At 49.7% G+C, this 20,162-nt stretch overlaps 1 protein-coding gene across 1 annotated transcript in view; it reads left to right on the top strand.

Moving 5' to 3' along the window:
- trim9 (tripartite motif containing 9) overlaps positions 1–20,162 on the top strand; it is a 61,154-nt gene that overhangs the window by 19,904 nt on the left and 21,088 nt on the right. Inside the window, exon 3 of the mRNA XM_056295831.1 lies at positions 1,892–2,014. Within this exon, the coding sequence (XP_056151806.1) occupies positions 1,892–2,014 (123 nt within the window). The remainder of the gene's footprint in view (positions 1–1,891; positions 2,015–20,162) is intronic.

The following is a 20,162-nucleotide window of genomic DNA, read 5'->3' as shown; positions in this document are numbered from 1 at the left end:
AAACTCCTAGTAGGAGCGTGCAGAGTGTGAATGCATAGCACGTGCGTGTAAACCATTTACCGCGTTACGTATATCGCATGTGGGGATATCGCGATGAGGGTACATTTTCGACATATTGTGCAGCCCTAGGCGGAACGGTGGCGCAGTGGTTAGCGCGGTCGGCTCACAGCAAGGAGGTCGTGGGTTCGAGCCCCGGGGTAGTCCAACCTTGGGGGTCGTCCTCTGTGTGGAGTTTGCATGTTCTCCCCGTGTCTGCGTGGGTTTCCTCCAGGGGGCTCCGGTTTCCTCCCACAGTCCAAAGACATGTAGGTCAGGTGAATCAGCCGTACTACATTGTCCCTAGGTATGAGTGTGCGCGCGTGCGCGTGCGCGTGTGGGCCCTGTGATAGACTGGCGACATGTCCAGGGTGTCTCCCCACCTGCCACCCAATGACTGCTGGAATAGGCTCCAGCATCCCCACGTTCCCGAGAGCAGGATGGATGGATGGATGGATGTACAACCCTAATGAAAACGCGCGTTGCGCGACTCCCGGCCTGCTGCGCTTTGCAAAGAACAAAGCTGTCGTGAGATTAAGACGGGGGGATTAGACAAAGAAACTGGGTTTAGACGCCCTCAGCAGTTGGCCTTCTCATCCCCGATCCTGCTGATGCTTCAGGGCGACGGACCCTTAGAGAGGACTTAAGAGGATGGAGGGGTTGCTGTGAGGATCCGGGGTGGGGGGGTTTGTCAGTAAGAGCTAGAGCAAGGGGGGGGAGTGCAAGTTTGGAAACCAGGGATGGGTGAAATAGGCATGATTTTGTGTATTTGTTTCTGAATTCAACGGTGGCCCCATGGTGGGAGTGCGTGATGATAGCTGAACCAAGTTTTTGTCTTCGCCAGCCAAACTTGCACAAACAGGGATTTTCACTTGGTGAGATGCTCGAATGAGAATCACAAGGGACACGGCACTCTCTATAAAACAGGACCAGGAGTATCTAATAATATCTAGAGTAGTATCTGAGAACGTAAGAGTTTCTGTGTATCCAGGAATATCAAGTGGGCGAGGGAGTAAAGGGATGTAGGGAATAATTAGCATCTTTGCACAGGGTGTAGAAAGGAAAAACCACCATTAGAAAATCTGTTCACAAGAAACTGTGTGAATAATGAGCGTCACAGTTCTCACACACTATGTGTTGCTCTGTCGTTTTTTACACCAACCTATAAAGGAAATACATAGAACTGAACGCGTACCCTGGCTAAGTCTAATGTACCTACCTGACGACAAGCGTTGGAGTAAGATATGCAAAATACAGTAAGGGTTGTCGAACTGGCTCACCTTTGCAGGTACTCGCCCCTGCGCCATCTGTGAGCCAGTGGCTCCTCCATTCCCTCCCTCATGGCACCGCCCTCCAAAGTGAGTGGCTTCTGCAGGTTTTCAAAGGCGCACCCCGCTTCCTCGATGTATCGTCGATTTCATGCCGCTTGAGTGTGGATTGAATTCAGTGAACCTAAGGAGACCATGCCAGCCATCTGATCAGCATGGCCTGCTTCCTCGGATCTGGTATCACAGCCAGACAGCGGAGCATCATGTGGCTCGCGTTGGTTCTGGGTCAAAGTAGAACAGAAACAGCTCTCGTATCCTGTGTGCCGTGCTATCAACGTCAACCCTGGACTTGTAACTTCTGGAGCTGGCCAGGATGCCAGGATAGCACTGGGCGTCTCCGTTTTATTGCTCTGAGAAAGTGTGATTCTGTTGCGTCAGTAAACTTTCAGGCTGTATTTGTGCACCAAAATGTCTTCCTTTGTCTCGCTGTCATATCAGTATCTGGCCGTCTTTGGGCAAGTGTTCCAGTTGTCAATGCTTTGATTTACCAGAATGTGTGTGTGTGTGTGTGTGTGTGTGTGTGGCAGGAGAACGGCGTGGAGTTCGAGGCCTGTCTGGTGGCTCAGTGTGACGCCCTCATCGACGCCCTGAACCGCCGCAAGGCTCAGCTGCTGGCTCGCGTCAACAAGGAGCACGAACACAAGCTGAAGGTGAGCCACCGCAACCAGGGCACACCACACGGACACGTGCTCGCAAAAACAAGTCAAGTCTGTAAAGCCTTCACAATGGGCGTCCGGGTAGCGTAGCGGCCTATCCCGTTGCCTGGGAGATCGCCGGTTCGAATCCCCGTGTTGCCTCCGGCTTGGTCGGGCGTCTCTACAGACACAATTGGCCGTGTCTGCGGGTGGGAAGCTAGATGTGGGTGTGTGTCCTGGTCGCTACACTAGCGCCTCCTCTGGTCAGTCGGGGGCGCCTGTTCGGGGGGAGGGGGGGAATAGCGTGATCCTCCCACGCGCTACGTCCCCCTGGTGAAACTCCTCACTGTCAGGTGAAAAGAAGCGGCTGGCGACTCCACATGTACGGGAGGAGGCACGTGGTAGTCTGCAGCCCTCCCCGGATCGGCAGAGGGGGCGGAGCAGCGACCGGGACGGCTGGGAAGAGCGGGGTAATTGACCGGATTCAACTGGGCTGAATAAGGGGGAAAGTCTGATTTATATAAAACTGCTGAAAAACGAGGGGGCGGGACTGTTTGGGCCTCTTACTCAGATGTGGGCATATTATGGGATGTAAGGCGAAGGACTCGGCTCATTATGTGAGGGCCCGATCGCCACATTTTTTAAATCGAGCTGTTTGCCGAGCGAGATATTGGAGACGCAACCGAGTGATGGGGTCAGCAGGAGGAGAGGAGGAGGAGAGGAGGAGGGTGAGATACACGTGTGCCGTGCGGCATCCAATTTCACGGCTGAGCGGCGTGTAGAATTAAGGCTTCGTGCACGCGGGTGGTTTGAGGAACACGGTGCGCGCGTGGTTACTCGTGAGCGTACTCGTACACGTTCCTGTGCGTTGCGCGTGCACACACACGCGCGCGCGCGCGTGTGTGTGTGCAAACAGGTGCTCGCACACGTGAAAAGACCCATCAGCGTTTGCACGCATACACAAGTGTGCGTGCACTCACACACAGACTGACTGACACCCTCACGTTTGAATATTGAGTATTTCCATGAGAACCAGAAACTTCGATCCTGCTAAAGACGCTGAGCGCTCGGAGAGGCGTTCCACAGCGTGTCACCTCTGTAACCGGTTATTTTCTTGCCCGGTGCGGGATTCGATACAGGCTGTACTGCACCACAAGGCGACATCACTAACCGCTCGACTAAAGGGGCTAACGGGTCTTATTAGTAGTTTTCAGTCGTCACCCTCCCCGGAAGCACGCCCTCGCGCTTTGTTATTCCCGCGCTCCGAAGAGACTTCTGAGGATCTGCACACTTCCGGATCCCGCCGCTGCCACCAATGTAACCGGTTATTTTCTTGCCCGGTGCGGGATTCGATACGGGGTGTACTGCATCACAAGGCGACATCACTAACCGCTCGGCTAAAGGGTCAGACCCGTTAGTTAGGGGGCTAACGTGTCTTAGTAGTAGTTTACACCTCCAAGGTAAAGGAATCGCGCAATCTTGATCAAGGTCCAGCGCGTGTGCTTGTCTCTGTATGCCGCCGGAACGCTGTCTCCATGTGTCTTTCATTGCTTCTTGTACAAGGACGCACACGTCTCCCCTCAAGAGCACAGCCCACATTCTCCCCGTCTCTTTCCGGAGTTGATCTAGGCAGTGGATCTGTGCTGCCGCGTTCCCCGGTTGTCTTTGGCACGTTTCTGTAATCGCAGCAACTCTCCTGCAGAGCTAGCAAAGTGCAAATGGGTTTTCTCTTTCTTCTTGCAGTTTTTTGTTCCTTCTTCTTCATGGAGCATCCGCACGTATTCCCAGAGGAGACGGGAGATCTGGAGATGTGGGCGGTTGTGGTTCGACAGTGCGTCCCTCTGACAGGGACAGATAATGAAATGCTCTCAGATTTCATGAGCGTCGGGCTAAGTAGTGTACCTCACATTTCCTGGCTGATTGAGCGCCACAATTTTTCTGTCCCGGTGGACACTGATGCAACTGTAAGAGGAAAAATCATAAACAGAGTAGAAGTCATCAAAAAAAAAAATTTCCCCCCCCTCCTCTTTTTCTCCCCAATTGTATCCAGCCAATTACCCCACTCTTCCGAGCCATCCCGGTCACTGCTCCACCCCCTCTGCTCCGACACATGTGGAGTCGCTAGCCACTTCTTTTCACCTGATAGTGAGGAGTTTCACCAGTGGGAGAATCACGCTATTCCCCCCAGAACAGGCGCCCTGACCAGCCAGAGGGGGCGCTAGTGTAGCGACCAGGACACACACCCACATCCGGCCTCCCACTCGCTGACACGGCCAATTGGGTCTGTAGAGATGCCCGACCAGGCCAGAGGTAAACACGGGGATTCGAACCACCGATCCCCGTGTTGGTAGGCAACGGGCTAGACCGCTACGCTACCAGGATGCCCGAAATCATCGAAATTGAGTGGAACGCCACATGGCCACAGGCTGCTGCTTCCAAGCTGGACTCGTCTCCCAGTCAGCTGCCTTGAAGCAGCCTTCACCTTCCTCCTCCTCTCCGCGAGACAACCCCTACTGACAAGCAGCGCCACGTCGCCATGGTGACTGGCGGTGACAAGAGTGTTGTTTGAATCTGTGGAGGCGAGAAGTGGTCCTCAAAAAGATGAGTCAGGCTCAGTTTGTCCTTTCATCGCAGCCTCGGGAAGCGGGCGTCTTTGGCACTTCTTTGTTGTTGGTTTTGTGAGGAGTGCATGGGTGGAAGCAAAGCCCACAGTTTTGCCGCGCTGGGTTGCGGTTACGCAGCTTAATACGATGCACAGACTCGTTAAGAGTCAAACCTGCGTGTTCTGTCTCTTCTCTCGGTCCCTTTACTCTTTCGTCTTAGGGGTAGTGATGGTCTCAAGCGGAGCGTTGGCTCAGCTGCCCAATGGACAAGGAGTCCTCTGAGAGCTGATTAGCGCAAGTCAAAGTGAATTGGAAAGTTGTACCTTGTCTCCTTCCTCCTGCCCTGGTGTTTGCCGGTCAATACCCCCCTCCCCCCCCCCGTCCCCGGGAAGCCCAGCGTGGGTCGTTTTAATGAGTTGTGCTACACCTCCGGGACCACCTTTTGCACGTTGACAGTCAGCTGCCTCTGCGGTTGTCCTGCCTGTTGTCTCCTTTATCTCAGGTAGGGGGGAGATCCAGAGCCATCAAAAATGCATCTGTTGTGCTTTCCCTTTTCCTGGACCCTGCTGAAAATGTCAAAAAGCATCAAGCAACGGTGACGATGAACATTTCTCAAATTTATACATGTAAAGTTTAGCAATTCCTGATTCCCGAAACTATCCTCAGGCAAGTCTTGGTGAAATTGTGTGTCTTTTTTTCTGGTTTCTGCTTCCGGTGTGGGGCCCTACAATAAAAACACTGCTGATCATGGCTGAACACAAAGAAACATCTGTTTTGAAGGCACCTTCTTAGCTCTGTTTCAGTATTCAGATCCACCTGTTGTTAGTCTGTCTCTCTCTCTCTCTCTGTCTGTCTGTCTCTCTCTCCGTCTGTCTGTCTCTCTCTCTGTCTGTCTGTCTGTCTGTCTCTCTCTCTGTCTGTCTGTCTCTCTCTCCGTCTGTCTGTCTCTCTCTCTCTCTCTGTCTGTCTGTCTCTCTCTCTGTCTGTCTGTCTCTCTCTCCGTCTGTCTGTCTCTCTCTCTGTCTGTCTGTCTCTCTCTCTGTCTGTCTGTCTCTCTCTCCGTCTGTCTCTCTCTCTCTCTGTCTGTCTGTCTCTCTCTCTCTGTCTGTCTGTCTCTCTCTCTCTCTCTCTGTCTGTCTGTCTCTCTCTCCGTCTGTCTGTCTCTCTCTCTGTCTGTCTGTCTGTCTCTCTCTCCATCTGTCTGTCTGTCTCTCTCTCTCTCTGTCTGTCTGTCTCTCTCTCTGTCTCCCTGTCTGTCTGTCTGTCTGTCTGTCTGTCTCCCTCCCTCCTCATGGGGGCCATTGGAGCCCCATGCCCCACTCACCCTCATTACAAATATGGGGGAAGGGTCGGTTGCTGCGGCCACTGGCTGATGAATTATTGACGTATAAAACATGCTGGGGCCAAATATCAAATGATAAATCCTTCCACTGTAAATGCTATTACTCATTTTTTATATAATTTCCCGAGGACCTGCGGAAAAGGTTGTTTATTAGTCTGCTCGGCCGAAAGAGACGGTGATGTGAGGCTAGCCAAACCCAACAGGGATTAATAAGCAGGGGCGTTTGCTCGCTCGTGGCATAAATGTCTTCATGTTTACCTTCTAAATGGCGCTGAACGGTTTGACTCATCCTCCTCCTCCTCCTCCTCCTCCTCCTCAGTAGTTGCTGCTTCTGTTCTTCGAATGTTAAGTGTTTCTCCCCTCACTTTTGATGGCATTTCATGTTGGAGGTGTAGGAATGGAGGCTTCTTACTTTTCAATGCCCCGGGTTCTTAAACGATCATGAACCCACTCAGACAACTTGAGGTCAGTGACCCTGACCCAAGTCTGAATTTGGAAGTTTGTACTAATTTTTTTTTTAGAAAGAACACAAAATGGAATACAAAAACAATACTTAAAAGGTCCCAAACGTTACATATAAGCACTTGACTTAACGACTCAATAAAAGACCCACGCGATAGACCCAAATGCTCATATGTACCAACTAAGCAAGAGAGACAAGATGGAGATGGCTTGGACATGGGTGGAGGAGAGATGCTGGGTATATTGGGAGAAGGATGCTGAATATGGAGCTGCCAGGGAAGAGGAGAAGAGGAAGGCCAAAGAGGAGGTTTATGGATGTGGCGAGGGAGGACATGCAGGTGGCTGGTGTGACAGAGGAAGACGCAGAAGACAGGAAGAGATGGAAATGGATGATCCGCTGTGGCGCCCCCTAAGGGGAGCAGCCAAAGATAGTAGTAATAGTAGTAGTAGCAGTCGTCATCATCATCATCATCAGGTCGAGTATCCTCGGATGGCTCTGACCCGCTCACCCCACCCGTCTCTATCCTGCATAGCAGCTGGAAGATCCTCAGATGGACATCCTGTGTCGTCGACAAGTTGATTGATGTAATTTCTTGCAGGCCTTCCCAGGCGTGTCTTCCCACGTTTGGGCGACCAAAGCAGAGTGTCGCTTGCAAGTTCTTCCTTGTTCTTCCAGCAGTGACCGGCAAATCGAACCCTTCGTTCTCGGATAGTGTTTGAGTTGGCGGGTATGTTGCCATAGAGACACTTCTTTATAGGGCGCTGCTTCCAGGATACATTTAGTGCAGCACGCAGCATTCTGGTGAAAGCCCCGTCAAGTTTGGATTCAAGCCGTTTAGTGAGGGTCCAAGAAGAGGCTCCATAAGTGAGAGAGTAGTAGTAGTAGTAGTAGTAGCTCATATGTACCAACTAGAAGAATGAACACACTGAACCCAGCCCAGCAAGTCACAAAAACACCACTGCAGTTGCTCCTTTACCTCAAAAAAGAGAAGAGAAAAAAAATGGCTGCTTCCAGGGCAAGGTCTCTCTAGATGAAACCAGGGGCCCTTTGAAACCGCCGCCACTGCTGTTAGCAGGCAGCTGAGAGATTGGACTCCACCGGTGAGGGAAAGTTCTGAGCAGCAACAGAACAGGATGGGAACAGACTGCAGCTAGCAGTAAGGACAGCAGAAATAAAAAAATCATTGGCACTCCCCTGCCCACCCTGCAGGACTTGTACACCTCTAGAGCCCGGAAACAGGTGGGCAGAATCAGCACAGACCCCCCCCCCCACACCCAGGACACAGACTGTTTGAACGCCTACCCTCTGGCAAGCGCCACAGAGCAATGTGCACCAAAACCACCAGACACAGGAACAGGTTTTTTTCCCCACAAGCCATCTCTCACATGAACACTTAACAGTCTTCTTCTTCTTTCGGCTTGTTCCTTGTTTCCCAGGGGTCACCACAGCGGATTTGATGGTTTCCGTCAGTACCCTGTGAGGGCACGGCAACAATGGCGGTCTTGTCAGTCCGCTTAATGATTTGGCAAAATTTTAACCCTATGGACGGGGGCACAGGTCAAGTGCTGGATGCCGTCCCAGTAGTCCTGGACTTGCGCCCATGCCTGCCTGTCGCCGTTCATGAACACTTAACAGTGTGGTGCAGGAACAGACACTTATAATGTAAATATGACACCTTGTAAATAGCGATGCGATCCATTACTTCCGCTGAGCAGTGAAGATTTTGACCATTTGCTTGGGGTCAGTGGGCAAAATAATTGCGGTAGAATCTTTCCATCATTTTATTTCCCCCGTCAACAAAGAAATACAGGCCTTCATGAGCCAAAAATGCAGTAAATCAAGCCATTTTGCTTTTTTTTTGGGGTGGGGGGGGTCCCCTAGTGGTTCAGATAATGGGTGGATTTTTCTCCCCAATTGTACCCGGCCAATTACCCCACTCTTCCGAGCCGTCCCGGTCTCTGCTCCACCCCCTCTGCCGGTCCGGGGAGGCCTGCAGACTACCACATGCCTCCTCCCATACATGTGGAGTCGCCAGCCGCTTCTTTTCACCTGACAGTGAGGAGTTTCACCAGGGGGACGTAGCGCGTGGGAAGATCACGCTATTCCCCCCAGTTCCCCGTCCTACCAAACAGGCGCCTCGATCGACCAGAGGAGGCGCTAGTGCAGCGACCAGGACACACACCCACATCCGGCTTCCCTCCCGCAGACACGGCCAATTGTGTCTGTAGGGACGCCCGACCAGGCCGGAGGTAACACGGGGACTCGAACCGGCGATCCCTGTGTTGGTAGGCGACGGAATAGACCGCTACGCTACTCGTATGCCCCACCATTTTGCTCTCGTGTACAAGATGTGACTCTTGGCTTTCGGCATCTGAGTTTAGTCTTGGGTAAAATCTCTGATACCCATACTTCATTTTAGCCTGGTATGTCAGCGTCGGTATCGTTGCATCCCTAGAAATGCTTCAAACGTGAGTTAGAAGTAAAAACAAAACAAAACCTGAGTAAAAACCAGGGAACATGTAACGGCACTCGACAAACACCCCAAACGTGAATGTGATTGCAAGTGGATGTGGCAGGGGGTCCAATGTGACCACGGCGTAGCTCTTTTGGATATGCTAAAAGACGAGCCGACTCTAATGTGCCATGAGCGGCCTTTTGATCGCCGCTGACAGCCAAACAGCAGCGGAGGTGGTACCTGTCACTTCCTTTCACCGTCACGGCACTGTCAAACGGACAGAAGATGGAGAAGGACGGGAGAAGTTTAACTCCCCTGCTTCTTCACCGTCAACCTCCGTCCTTCGGCTGTTTCATTTAATCTGTTTCTCATCCTCACAGTGCTTTCCCTTTATCCCCTTTCGGCCCACATACCGCGTGGAATGGCGGCACTTGGGCGGTCCGCTCCTGTTTGCCAGATCTGGGCCAGAACCAAGCCATAGCAATGCCGCATGTGCCACATATATTTGCCAAAGGTGGCCCAGATCACATGTTGCCGAGAGCACCGCATCTTTGTCAAGAAAGGCCCACATGTGATTTGGCATATTTGGGCCATATTTGCTATTATACATGTGGGCCACTTCAGGCTCACATCCATTTTGTCAGGGCCGGAAGAAGGCCATCAGTGCCGCATCGTTGCCTGAAGTGGCCCACATCCGGATGCTGCCTGGGCAGTCTCTTCGGTAACATTCATATACACCAGGGGTGGCTAACCATGTGCCATGGAGAGCCATGTGTATGCAGGTTTTCATTCCAGCCGGACTCCACACCAGGTGATTTCACTGATTAGCAATCTTTCAACCAAAGAGGAAGAACGTGTCGGTGAAATCACCTGGCGTGGAGTTGGATTGGAATGAAAACCTGCATACACATGGCTGTCCGTGGCACATGGTTAGCCACCACTGATCCGCACAGTCAATATGTCATGAATCTGTGTCAGTCTCTCTGCCATGTGTCATGTACAGTACAGTACCCGCTGCACACATGCGTAGTGACTATCACCGTGCAGGACGGGTCGTGAAGTACTCAACTTAAAGGCAACTAATTGTAGGCTAAGGCAAAAAGGTGAGATTCAAGTTTGGCTTTAAAGGACCCAAAGGACCCAACCCAGGCGGGTCATTCCATACGAACGGGGCCCGATAGGAAAAGGCCCTGCCACCCACTTGACGTCTCCTTAACTTAGGGTACACACAGGAGCGCTGTATTTTGAGAGCGGAGAGCTCGAGTTGCTGACATAGTACGCGAAAATACCACGTTTTAAGAATCCAGCTGAGGTTCGTCATGCTGAACTGTTTGGGAACGTAAAATATCATATCAAACCAAAACTAGTTTTCAAATAATACTCCCTCATAATATTTCAGACTTCTTTTTGAGAGGAATTTAAGGGAATTTAGGTTTCAAATTTTGTATGCCGTGATATGACAATATCTGAATTTCGTCCTCATACAATACCGTCGAAAAGCTAGAAACAATAATGTTGAATTACTGCCCAGCTCTGCCTTGAAAATCCTATTTCTCGTTTGTTCCCTCTGTCATATTCTGTGTCCTTTTTGGCCATTTTTTGTTCTCATGTCTTTTCTTTATGCTTTTGAATTTGCACAGCCCTTAAGCCGACATTAGTCATTTTTAAATGTGCACGGGGGGGGGAGGGGTCGATGTGTTGACTTGGCGAATGCTGTGATTATGAAATCATCCTCAGACACTTCCGAGAACCGATCTCCTTTCCCGTATTGTTCCTCAGCTGATGGGCTCAGTCTTAGCACTCTTAGTTGGGTACTTTACTTGATTCGCTGCAATAACTCAAACCTCTAGTGAGTCCAAATCCTATGAATTGCATTAAAATATTGTAGCTGTTATTTCAGTGGTGACACAGCACCAATCTAGTGAATCATACTATCATTAGAAGAAGGCATTCCTGAATTGAACTATACTTTCTTTTCTTTTTTTTCATTTCTCATTTACCCTTCTTTTAGAGTATGTCCTACGGAGATCAAATTCTCTTTTGCAAGGGAGACCTGATCACACGCATAAACACACATGCACAAAATCCGTTACGTAAAATGAAAATCAACAGCAGTGGCAGCAAGCTAAGTAGGGCACACCATACGTCCCTCTCCCCAGCAACGCCCTCCAGCTCCTCCTGGGGGATCCCAATCCGTTCCCAGGCCAGATTGGACACGTAGTCCCTCCAGCGAGTTCTGGGTCTACCCTGTGGTCTCCACCTGGAAAACCTCCAAAGGAAGGTGCCCAGGAGGCGTCCTAATCAGACGCAACTGCCCTGGTACCCCATACTCCTGCAGTACCCCCTCCCCAAAGGGTGCCTAGGGGTACAAGGACGTAAACCTTCTCCAAGTTCACAAGACACATGTAGACTGGCTGGTCAAACTCCCATGCCTCCCTCGGCACTTCTGCGAGGGTAAAGGGTTGGTCCGTTGTTCCACGGCCAGGCTGGAATCCGCATTGTCCCTCCTGGATCTGAGGTTCAACAATAGGTCGGGGCCTCCTTTCCAGTGCCCTAGAGTAGGGTGGTCGGTTCCTTGTAGTAGACTTGTTGCCACCGCCACCCGACCCCGGAGAAGCAGCTGATGATGAGATGAGATGAGAAAATCAACAACATAACAAAAGACAATAAATTCACAATTCTAGGTCAATGTCAGTTGTTAGAACGGGCCCAGCACTCACACCTCAGTGAGTTCAACAAATCAGGAAAGCCAGCAAGGTGGACTAAGTAACTGAAGTTTAACCCGTTACTGACTTTTGCCTTTGGAACCCCTCTTAGGAGTCCCAGTACCTGTCTATACATCTCATTATCCTTCTGAAACAGTGTTTTAAAACTAATAGCGTCAAATAATACCTGCTGGAGATTATCTACGAGTCTAACTTTGTGGACGTGTCTAAGTGTTGAATCTGTCAGTCAAGTCAGGTTTATTCATAAAGCACATTTAAAACAGACACAGTTAAACCAAAGTGCTGCACAAGCTTAAAATACAATATAAGATAAGGGTAACACTTTAGTATGGGGAACATAAAAAAACTTAATTACTAGTGAATTAGTAATGATCAAGATGTCACTTTAGTATGGGGAACATATTCTAAGTAACAAAAACTTAATTTAGAGTAATTTAACACTATGAACACTTGTAGTTTTGTGTGTTGTTATGTAAGAACAGACCATATTCATTAAGTGTTGGTAAGGGAGAATAACTCTTCTTGTGGTACTACCACCTTATAAAGGCCATACTAAGCAAAGCATATTGAGATGGTACTACTAATAAGCAATACTTCTGAGGTTATAGAGGGAAAACTCATAGTTAATGGCTTACTGGTTGTATAATAAGGCCATGCAGAATAAGGCATTAATGAGTACGTGATAATGGCCAATTAAGAGCCAATATGTTGCTAATTTGCATGCTAATAAGCACCTAATTAATGGTGACTACGTTCCCCATGCTAAAGTGTTACCAAAATAAGTGACACATATGAATATAAAAATATATGTAAAGAAAACATAAAATAAAGAAATGAAAAGGTAAACAATGAAACATGAGTGAATGTATATTAGCACAATGAAATCACGGTGTCAAGCTCAACTTGAATTGAATGCCAGCGAGAAGAGGTGGGTCTTTAACAAAGATTTAAAAGTCTCGAGGGTCTGAGCAGATCTCATGTGTGCTGGTAGATTGTTCCAGAGATCCGGAGCAGCCACTGCAAAGGCTCTGTCGCCCCTGTTCTTCTGCCTGCATCTGGGAACAGGGAAGAGCATCTGGTTTGCTGACCTCAGTGCTCTGACTGGTGTATGATGACGTATCAGCTCAGATAAACAAGATGGTGCCAGCCCCTTTACAGACTTAAAGACGAGTAATAAACTCTTAAACTGGGTCCTAAAACAGACAGCAAGCCAATGAAGGGAGGCCAGTAGTAGTAGTAGTAGTAGTAGTAGTAGTGGTAGTGGTGGTGGTAGTAGTAGTAGTAGTAGTAGTAGTAGTAGTAGTGGTAGTGGTGGTAGTAGTAGTAGTAGTAGTAGTAGTAGTGGTAGTAGTAATGATAGTAGTAGAAGTAGTGGTGGTGGTAGTAGTAGTAGTAGTAGTAGTAGTATTAGTAGTAGTGGTGGTGGTGGTGGTAGTAGTAGTAGTAGTAGTAGTAGTGGTAGTAGTAGTGATAGTAGTAGAAGTAGTGGTGGTGGTGGTGGTAGTAGTAGTAGTAGTGGTAGTAGTAGTAGTAGTAGTAGTAGTGGTAGTAGTAGTGATAGTAGTAGAAGTAGTGGTGGTGGTGGTGGTGGTAGTAGTAGTAGTAGTGGTAGTGGTGGTGGTGGTGGTAGTAGTGATAGTAGTAGAAGTAGTGGTGGTGGTAGTAGTAGTAATAGTAGTAGTGGTAGTGGTGGTGGTGGTGGTAGTGGTAGTAGTAGTAGTAGTGGTAGTAGTAGTGGTAGTAGTGGTAGTAGTGGTGGTGGTGGTAGTAGTAATAGTAGTAGTAGTGGTAGTGGTGGTGGTAGTAGTAGTAGTAGTGATAGTAGTAGAAGTAGTGGTGGTAGTAGTAGTAGTAGTAGTAGTAGTGGTGGTGGTGGTGGTAGTAGTAGTAGTAGTAGTAGTAGTAGTAGTGGTAGTAGTAGTGATAGTAGTAGAAGTAGTGGTGGTGGTAGTAGTAGTAATAGTAGTAGTGGTAGTGGTGGTGGTGGTAGTAGTAGTAGTAGTAGTAGTAGTAGTAGTGGTAGTAGTTGTAGTGGTAGTAGTAGAAGTAGTGGTGGTGGTGGTAGTAGTAGTAGTAGTAGTGATAGTAGTAGAAGTAGTGGTGGTAGTAGTAGTAGTAGTAGTAGTAGTGGTGGTGGTAGTAGTAGTAGTAGTAGTAGTGGTAGTGGTGGTGGTAGTAGTAGTAGTAGTAGTAGTGGTAGTGGTGGTGGTGGTGGTAGTAGTAGTAGTAGTAGTAGTAGTGGTGGTAGTAGTAGTGGTAGTAGTAGAAGCAGTGGTGGTGGTAGTAGTAGTGAGGTAAGAAATGCATGAGTTACCCTTTCAAGATCCTTTGGAGGGAGATGGGCCTTTACTTCTCCAGAAGTCGTAGTTGGGGAAAGAAGAAGCTGAAGGGCCAAGAGCGCCGTCATAACCACCCAGAAGATCAGGTCAGTGAGCAAGGCAGTAAGAAATGATTGGGATCTTTTAGCGCGCGGTGCAAAGAGCCGGAAGTAACCATCACAAATGCGTAAAACGTGCATATAGCAGCTCTCCGGCCGCCGCGGTGCATTCGGTCATCGGTACCGCGCTGTAAGAGGAAGGCGTCGCGCGCCCCAGAGCGTGTCCTCTGGCTTTAGCCGGGCTGGCGACTCGGGTTCGACGACGTGCTTAATCACCGTGACAGCTACATGTATGTGTGAGAGGACAAAGCTCTTCCTCCCACGAGGCCCATTCGTCTCCGCTGTTGCTGCAGAGTCTTGTGGCCCACTTACCCGGCTAGATCTGCCCTCTACCGCCGTCCTCTCTCACGCCTCCTCTATGTGTGCGTCTGTGTAGGCACGTGTTTATTCTCCTTCTTTCTGGCCCTCCTGCCTCCACACCGCTTCTCCTCCCCATCACTCAATCCATTAATCTCATACCTCTCTTAACTAATAGTTTCACAGCGGGGAATCTTATTTTCCTAAATGTTTCTCCTCGTTGTCCTCTCGTGCCGCGTTTGAATTCAGATAAGTGAATCTGTGCCGCACCAGTTATCTCGTCATCATCTGGGCCCCTACATTTTGCTCAGGCTGATTTCAGTCATGATGATTGATACGGCGGAGCTGACAAAAATAACGCTCAGTAAGCAAACAGCTGTGTGTCGACGCTGTTCACGTCGTTTGGTGGGAAGAGGAAATGGTTTTCTGGGGAGGAAGAAGTATTGGGGCGGGGGGGCCTTGGGCAGAGATAGACAGACGGTAGTCTCGCGATACCGCCTACCAATGTCTGGGGACTTCCGAGTGCGAGCTAGCTGCGAGAACAGCCGCTAGCAAACCCAATGCCGAGATAGCGGAGTGAGCGGCCACACTTTTGGCAGGCTCCGAGACCTACTACTACTACTACTACTACTACTACTACCACTACTACTACTACCACTACTACTGCTACTACTACCACCACCACTACCACTACTACTACTACTACTACTACTACCACCACCACTACCACTACTACTACTACTACTACTACCACCACCACCACCCCTACTACTACTACCACTGCTACTACCACCACCACTACTACTACTACTACTACTACTACTACTACTACCACCACCACCACCCCTACTACTACTACCACTACTACTACCACCACCACTACCACTACTACTACTACTACTACTACCACCACCACTACTACTACTACTACTACTACCACCACTACCACTACTACTACCACAACTACTACTATTACTACTACCACCACAACTACCACTACTACTACCGCCACCACCACTACTACTACTACTACTACTACCACCACAACTACTACTACTACTACTTTCGGCTGCTCCCGTTAGGGGTCGCCACAGCGGATCATCCGTTTCCATTTCTTCCTGTCCTCTGCATCTTCCTCTGTCACACCAGCCACCTGCATGTCCTCCCTCACCACATCCATAAACCTCCTCTTTGGCCTTCCTCTTCTCCTCTTCCCTGGCAGCTCCATATTCAGCATCCTTCTCCCAGTATACCCAGCATCTCTCCTCCACACATGTCCAAGCCATCTCAATCTTGCCTCTCTTGCTTGGTCTCCAAACCGTCCAACCTGAGTGGTCCCTCTAATATACTCGATCCTAATCATGTCCTTCTTCATCACTCCCAGTGAAAATCTTATCATCTTCACCTCTGCCACCTCCAGCTCCACCTCCTGTCTTTTCATCAGTGCCACTGTCTCCAAACCACATAACATAGCTGGTCTCACTACCATTTTGTAAATCTTCCCTGTAACTCTTGCTGGTACCCTTCTGACACAAATCACTCCTGACACTCTTCTCCACCCACTCCACCCTGCCTGCACTCTCTTCTTCACCCCTTTTCTGCACTCCCCGTTACTTTGGACAGTTGACCCCAAGTATTTGAACTCATATGCCTTCCTCACCTCCAACACCACTTAATTAAAAAACCTTCAAAACTTCAAAAACTTACAGTCAAACTTCAAAATTATATGGTGGCCTTTGTGCACGAAGCCTGATTTATATTGTTTGTAACCTCGTTATGCAAAACTCAATTCAATTCAGTTTTTTTATTGACTTGAACTGACTCCCAATGAGTCTCCGGTCAAGTCTGCAAGGAGATGGCACATAATGTGAGAGGCACAAGTTTGTAGGAAATTAAATCCTCGGATGATTTTTCAAGGGCACATTTTGTCAACGTTAAAATTGTTCACATATAATTTTGTGAAGGCCTAATATTGACACTTTATGATAAGATTTTATCAAAAGCATTTTTCAGCAGTCCGCTCGTCATGTGGCTGGGAGGTTCGTATCCCAGACTCGCCGTAACCGGTCACGGCCACAGCGTCCACGGGGTAAGGCGTTCATTAGACCACCCTTACCCGAGAGATAGTGGGTGTAGATCGGTGTAGTGTTCGGGGACTCGTCGTTCTCCAGCGACCCCTCTGGCCCATCCGGGCGCCTGCAACCAAGCAGCCGAAAGCATTCTCCCTACGTGTCCTTTGCGGCCTGAAGGTGACGCAATCCATGCGAGGAGGCTTACGACTGTCTCCTTCCTGTGGAAACGTGAACCAGGGGAGTTATTCGACAAGAGTTCCGGCCATTAACATTGGGTTAATTGGGTGGGATAAGGGGAAAAACTAGAAATAATTAGAAAAAAAAGCATTTTTCAGGGTGTTAGCGTGGAGGTCTATCCGTTGCCTACCAACACGGGCATCTCCAGTTCGAATCCCCGTGTTACCTCCGGCTTGGTCGGGCGTCCCTACAGACACAATTGGCCGTGTCTGCGGGAGGGAAGCCGGATGTGGGTATGTGTCCTGGTCGCTGCACTAGCGCCTCCTCTGGTCGGTTGGGGCGCCTGTTCAAGGGGAGGGGGAACAGGGGAGTAGCGTGATCCTCCCACGTGCTACGTCCCCCTGGTGAAACTCCTCACTGTCAGGAGAAAAGAAGCGGCTGGCGACTCCACATGATTCGGGGGAGGCATGTGGTAGTCTGCAGCTCTACCCGGGTCGGCACAGGGGGTCGAGCAGTGACTGGGACGGCTCGGAAGAGTGGGGCAATTGGCCAGGTACAATTGGGGGGAAATCCAAAACATAAAAAAGGCATGTTTCAGTGTTCCACAGAATTATTGGTGGGGACAGCAACAGAGACTTGAAAAGTTGTCCGGATCACGTCCTCGCTTCATTGTGTGCCCAAGAGCACTGGGTGGATTTACTCATCCGGATATGCATTCAAAGTGTGGAGGATGGATGGGGAGCTTGTTTGGTTTAGACGCAGTGAGAAACAGCTCCTGCTGGAGCCCCGCCAGGGCGTTGCAGAGGTGTGGATAATTTCAGGACCGTCTACAGAGGGACTGGTTTGGTTCTCAGCCAGGGAAACAAAGGCACTCACTAGTGCTGAGAGTCCTGGGGGTGAGGCGTATCCACAGTCCCCTTAACTTCACAGCATTGAGAGGCAGGTTATATCCAGTCCTTGCACTGAAGATGGGGGGGGGTTCGTCTACCCCCATCTAAGATTGAGGTTTTCTGTATGTTCCAGCCTATCAGTTGTGAAGCATTGCAGATACGAGCCATGCACACTGCTGCAAGCATTGCAACCTGAAAGATCGCCCGCCTTGGTCGCGTCTCTCAGGGGAATACTTTCTGGTCCGATGAGCATTTTCGGCGGAACATGGCAGCTTCTGGAGGGTTTTCTCTGCCCCCTCAGTTTCGAACAGGCTGACTGACAGACGGAAGAGATGGGCTGGTTTAAGAGACTAGGGGTGAATTAGAATAGGGTTAGCTGTGTATGGGTAGAATACTTACAGGAGAAAACAATTAGTTGCGTCTGTTCAAGGGCGTCGGAACCCGGAGGGGCAAGTCCCCCTCAGTGTGGGTGGGAGGCGAAAAACGTTCCCCCCCCAATAAACCAGAACATCCGCTACTAGATATATGCATAAGTATATATAATATTGGACATATACTCCCTGTATGTGCCAGCATTCATGTCATTCCCATCCCACTATATGTAAAAGTCAGTGATGTGCAGCTGTCCAGGCTTTACGTTTTTTGTCTCAAATAGCTTAAAAATGGTTAATTTAGCTGCAGAAATTAGAAATAATGTAAACTACTAATAAGACACGTTAGCCCCTAGCTAACGGGTCTGACCCTTTAGCCGAGCGGTTAGTGATGTCGCCTTGTGGTGCAGTACACCTCGTATCGAATCCCGCACCGGGTAAGAAAATAACCGGTTACATTGGTGGCAGCGGTGGGATCCGGAAGTGTGCAGATCCTCAGAAGTCTCTTCGGAGCGCGGGAATAACAAAGCGCGAGGGCGCGCTTCCTGGGAGGGTGACGACTGTAAACTACTAATAAGACACATTAGTCCCGGTTAGTGATGTCGCCTTGCGGTGCAGTACACCCCGTATCGAATACCCCCCCCCCCAATATAAAACTCTCTTCTATCTCCTACGCCCTTGTGTCTGTTAGTAGACTTTTAGTACTTAGTAAAAAAAAGGTAATAGTACACTTTAATGAGGCACATTTTAGTAAAAGTTTTCAGTGTATGACTAGTAGACTGAATAAGAGTGGATATTAACCAACATTCAATTTCAGTCGAGATTTTGGGAAAAAATCATACACTGTTGTAAGTGGTCACAGAAGTTGTGACTTATTTCCCCCAACTCAATGAATTCAGTAAAAAGTTATTAAAATGTTGGAGGTTTATCATCATCGTGGGCGCCGACTTGCCATTTTCAGAAACCTTTCACCTCTTTCTGTGTCCAGGAGTAAGAGATTCTGGGCACCACTCCATTTTCATTCAGAACACGAGTAGCTGAAGTTAATTAGTCTGGGAACTTGATGAAAAATGGAATGACGGACTTCCTAAATGACGACAGGTTGCAGCGACTCGACGTTTCTTCACGTGCGTGTTCTTCAAATTTAAACCTCCCGGGACATACGGCTGATAGCTTACAATGATCCTAATTTGGGTTTTAATACCTGTGGAGATTTTGTTATCTTGTAATAAACCTTGCGTGGGGAACACGTATCTGCTGGTGCCTTGAGGAGCACAATGAAAACCAGAGAGGCGAGAACTGAACGGGTCGTTGGGTCCAGAAATGAAGACAGTGGCGTGAATCAAGGGGAGGCAGAATGACTTTTAAACAACAAAGCTGATGACCCCTACCAGCGGTGGTAAGCTGTAGACCCCTACCAGCGGTGGTAAACTGTAGACCCCTACCAGCGGTGGTAAACTGTAGACCCCCGCCAGCGGTGTTAAGCTGTAGACCCCTACCAGTGGTGGTAAACTGACGACCCCTGCCAGCGGTGGTAAGCTGTAGACCCCTACCGGCTGTGGAAAGCTGACGACCCCTACCCGTGGTGGTAAGTTGTAGACCCCTACCAGCGGTGGTAAACTGTAGACTCCTACCAGCGGTGGTAAACTGACGACCCCTACCAGTGGTGGTAAACTGACGACCCCTACCAGCGGTGGTAAACTGACGACCCCTACCAGCGGTGGTAAACTGACGACCCCTACCCGTGGTGGTAAGCTGTAGACCCCTACCAGCGGTGGTAAACTGACGACCCCTACCCGTGGTGGTAAGCTGTAGACCCCTACCAGCGGTGGTAAGCTGACGACCCCTACCAGCGGTGGTAAACTGACGACCCCTACCCGTGGTGGTAAGCTGTAGACCCCTACCAGCGGTGGTAAACTGACGACCCCTACCCGTGGTGGTAAGCTGTAGACCCCTACCAGCGGTGGTAAGCTGACGACCCCTACCAGCGGTGGTAAACTGACGACCCCTACCAGCGGTGGTAAACTGATGACCCCTGCCAGCGGTGGTAAACTGACGACCCCTACCGGCGGTGGTAAACTGACGACCCCCGCCAGCGGTGGTAAGCTGTAGACCCCTACCAGCGCTGGTAAGCTATAGACCCCTACCAGCGGTGGTAAGCTGTAGACCCCTACCAGCGGTGGTAAGCTGACGACCCCTACCAGCGGTGGTAAACTGACGACCCCTACCCGTGGTGGTAAACTGACGACCCCTACCAGCGATGGTAAGCTGTAGACCCCTACCAGCGGTGGTAAACTGATGACCCCTTCCAGCGGGGACAAAGTGACGAC

The sequence above is a fragment of the Lampris incognitus genome, chromosome 16, assembly GCF_029633865.1.
Source record: "Lampris incognitus isolate fLamInc1 chromosome 16, fLamInc1.hap2, whole genome shotgun sequence".
Lineage (NCBI taxonomy): Eukaryota > Metazoa > Chordata > Actinopteri > Lampriformes > Lampridae > Lampris > Lampris incognitus.
This window is presented reverse-complemented; position numbering and strand designations above follow the sequence as displayed.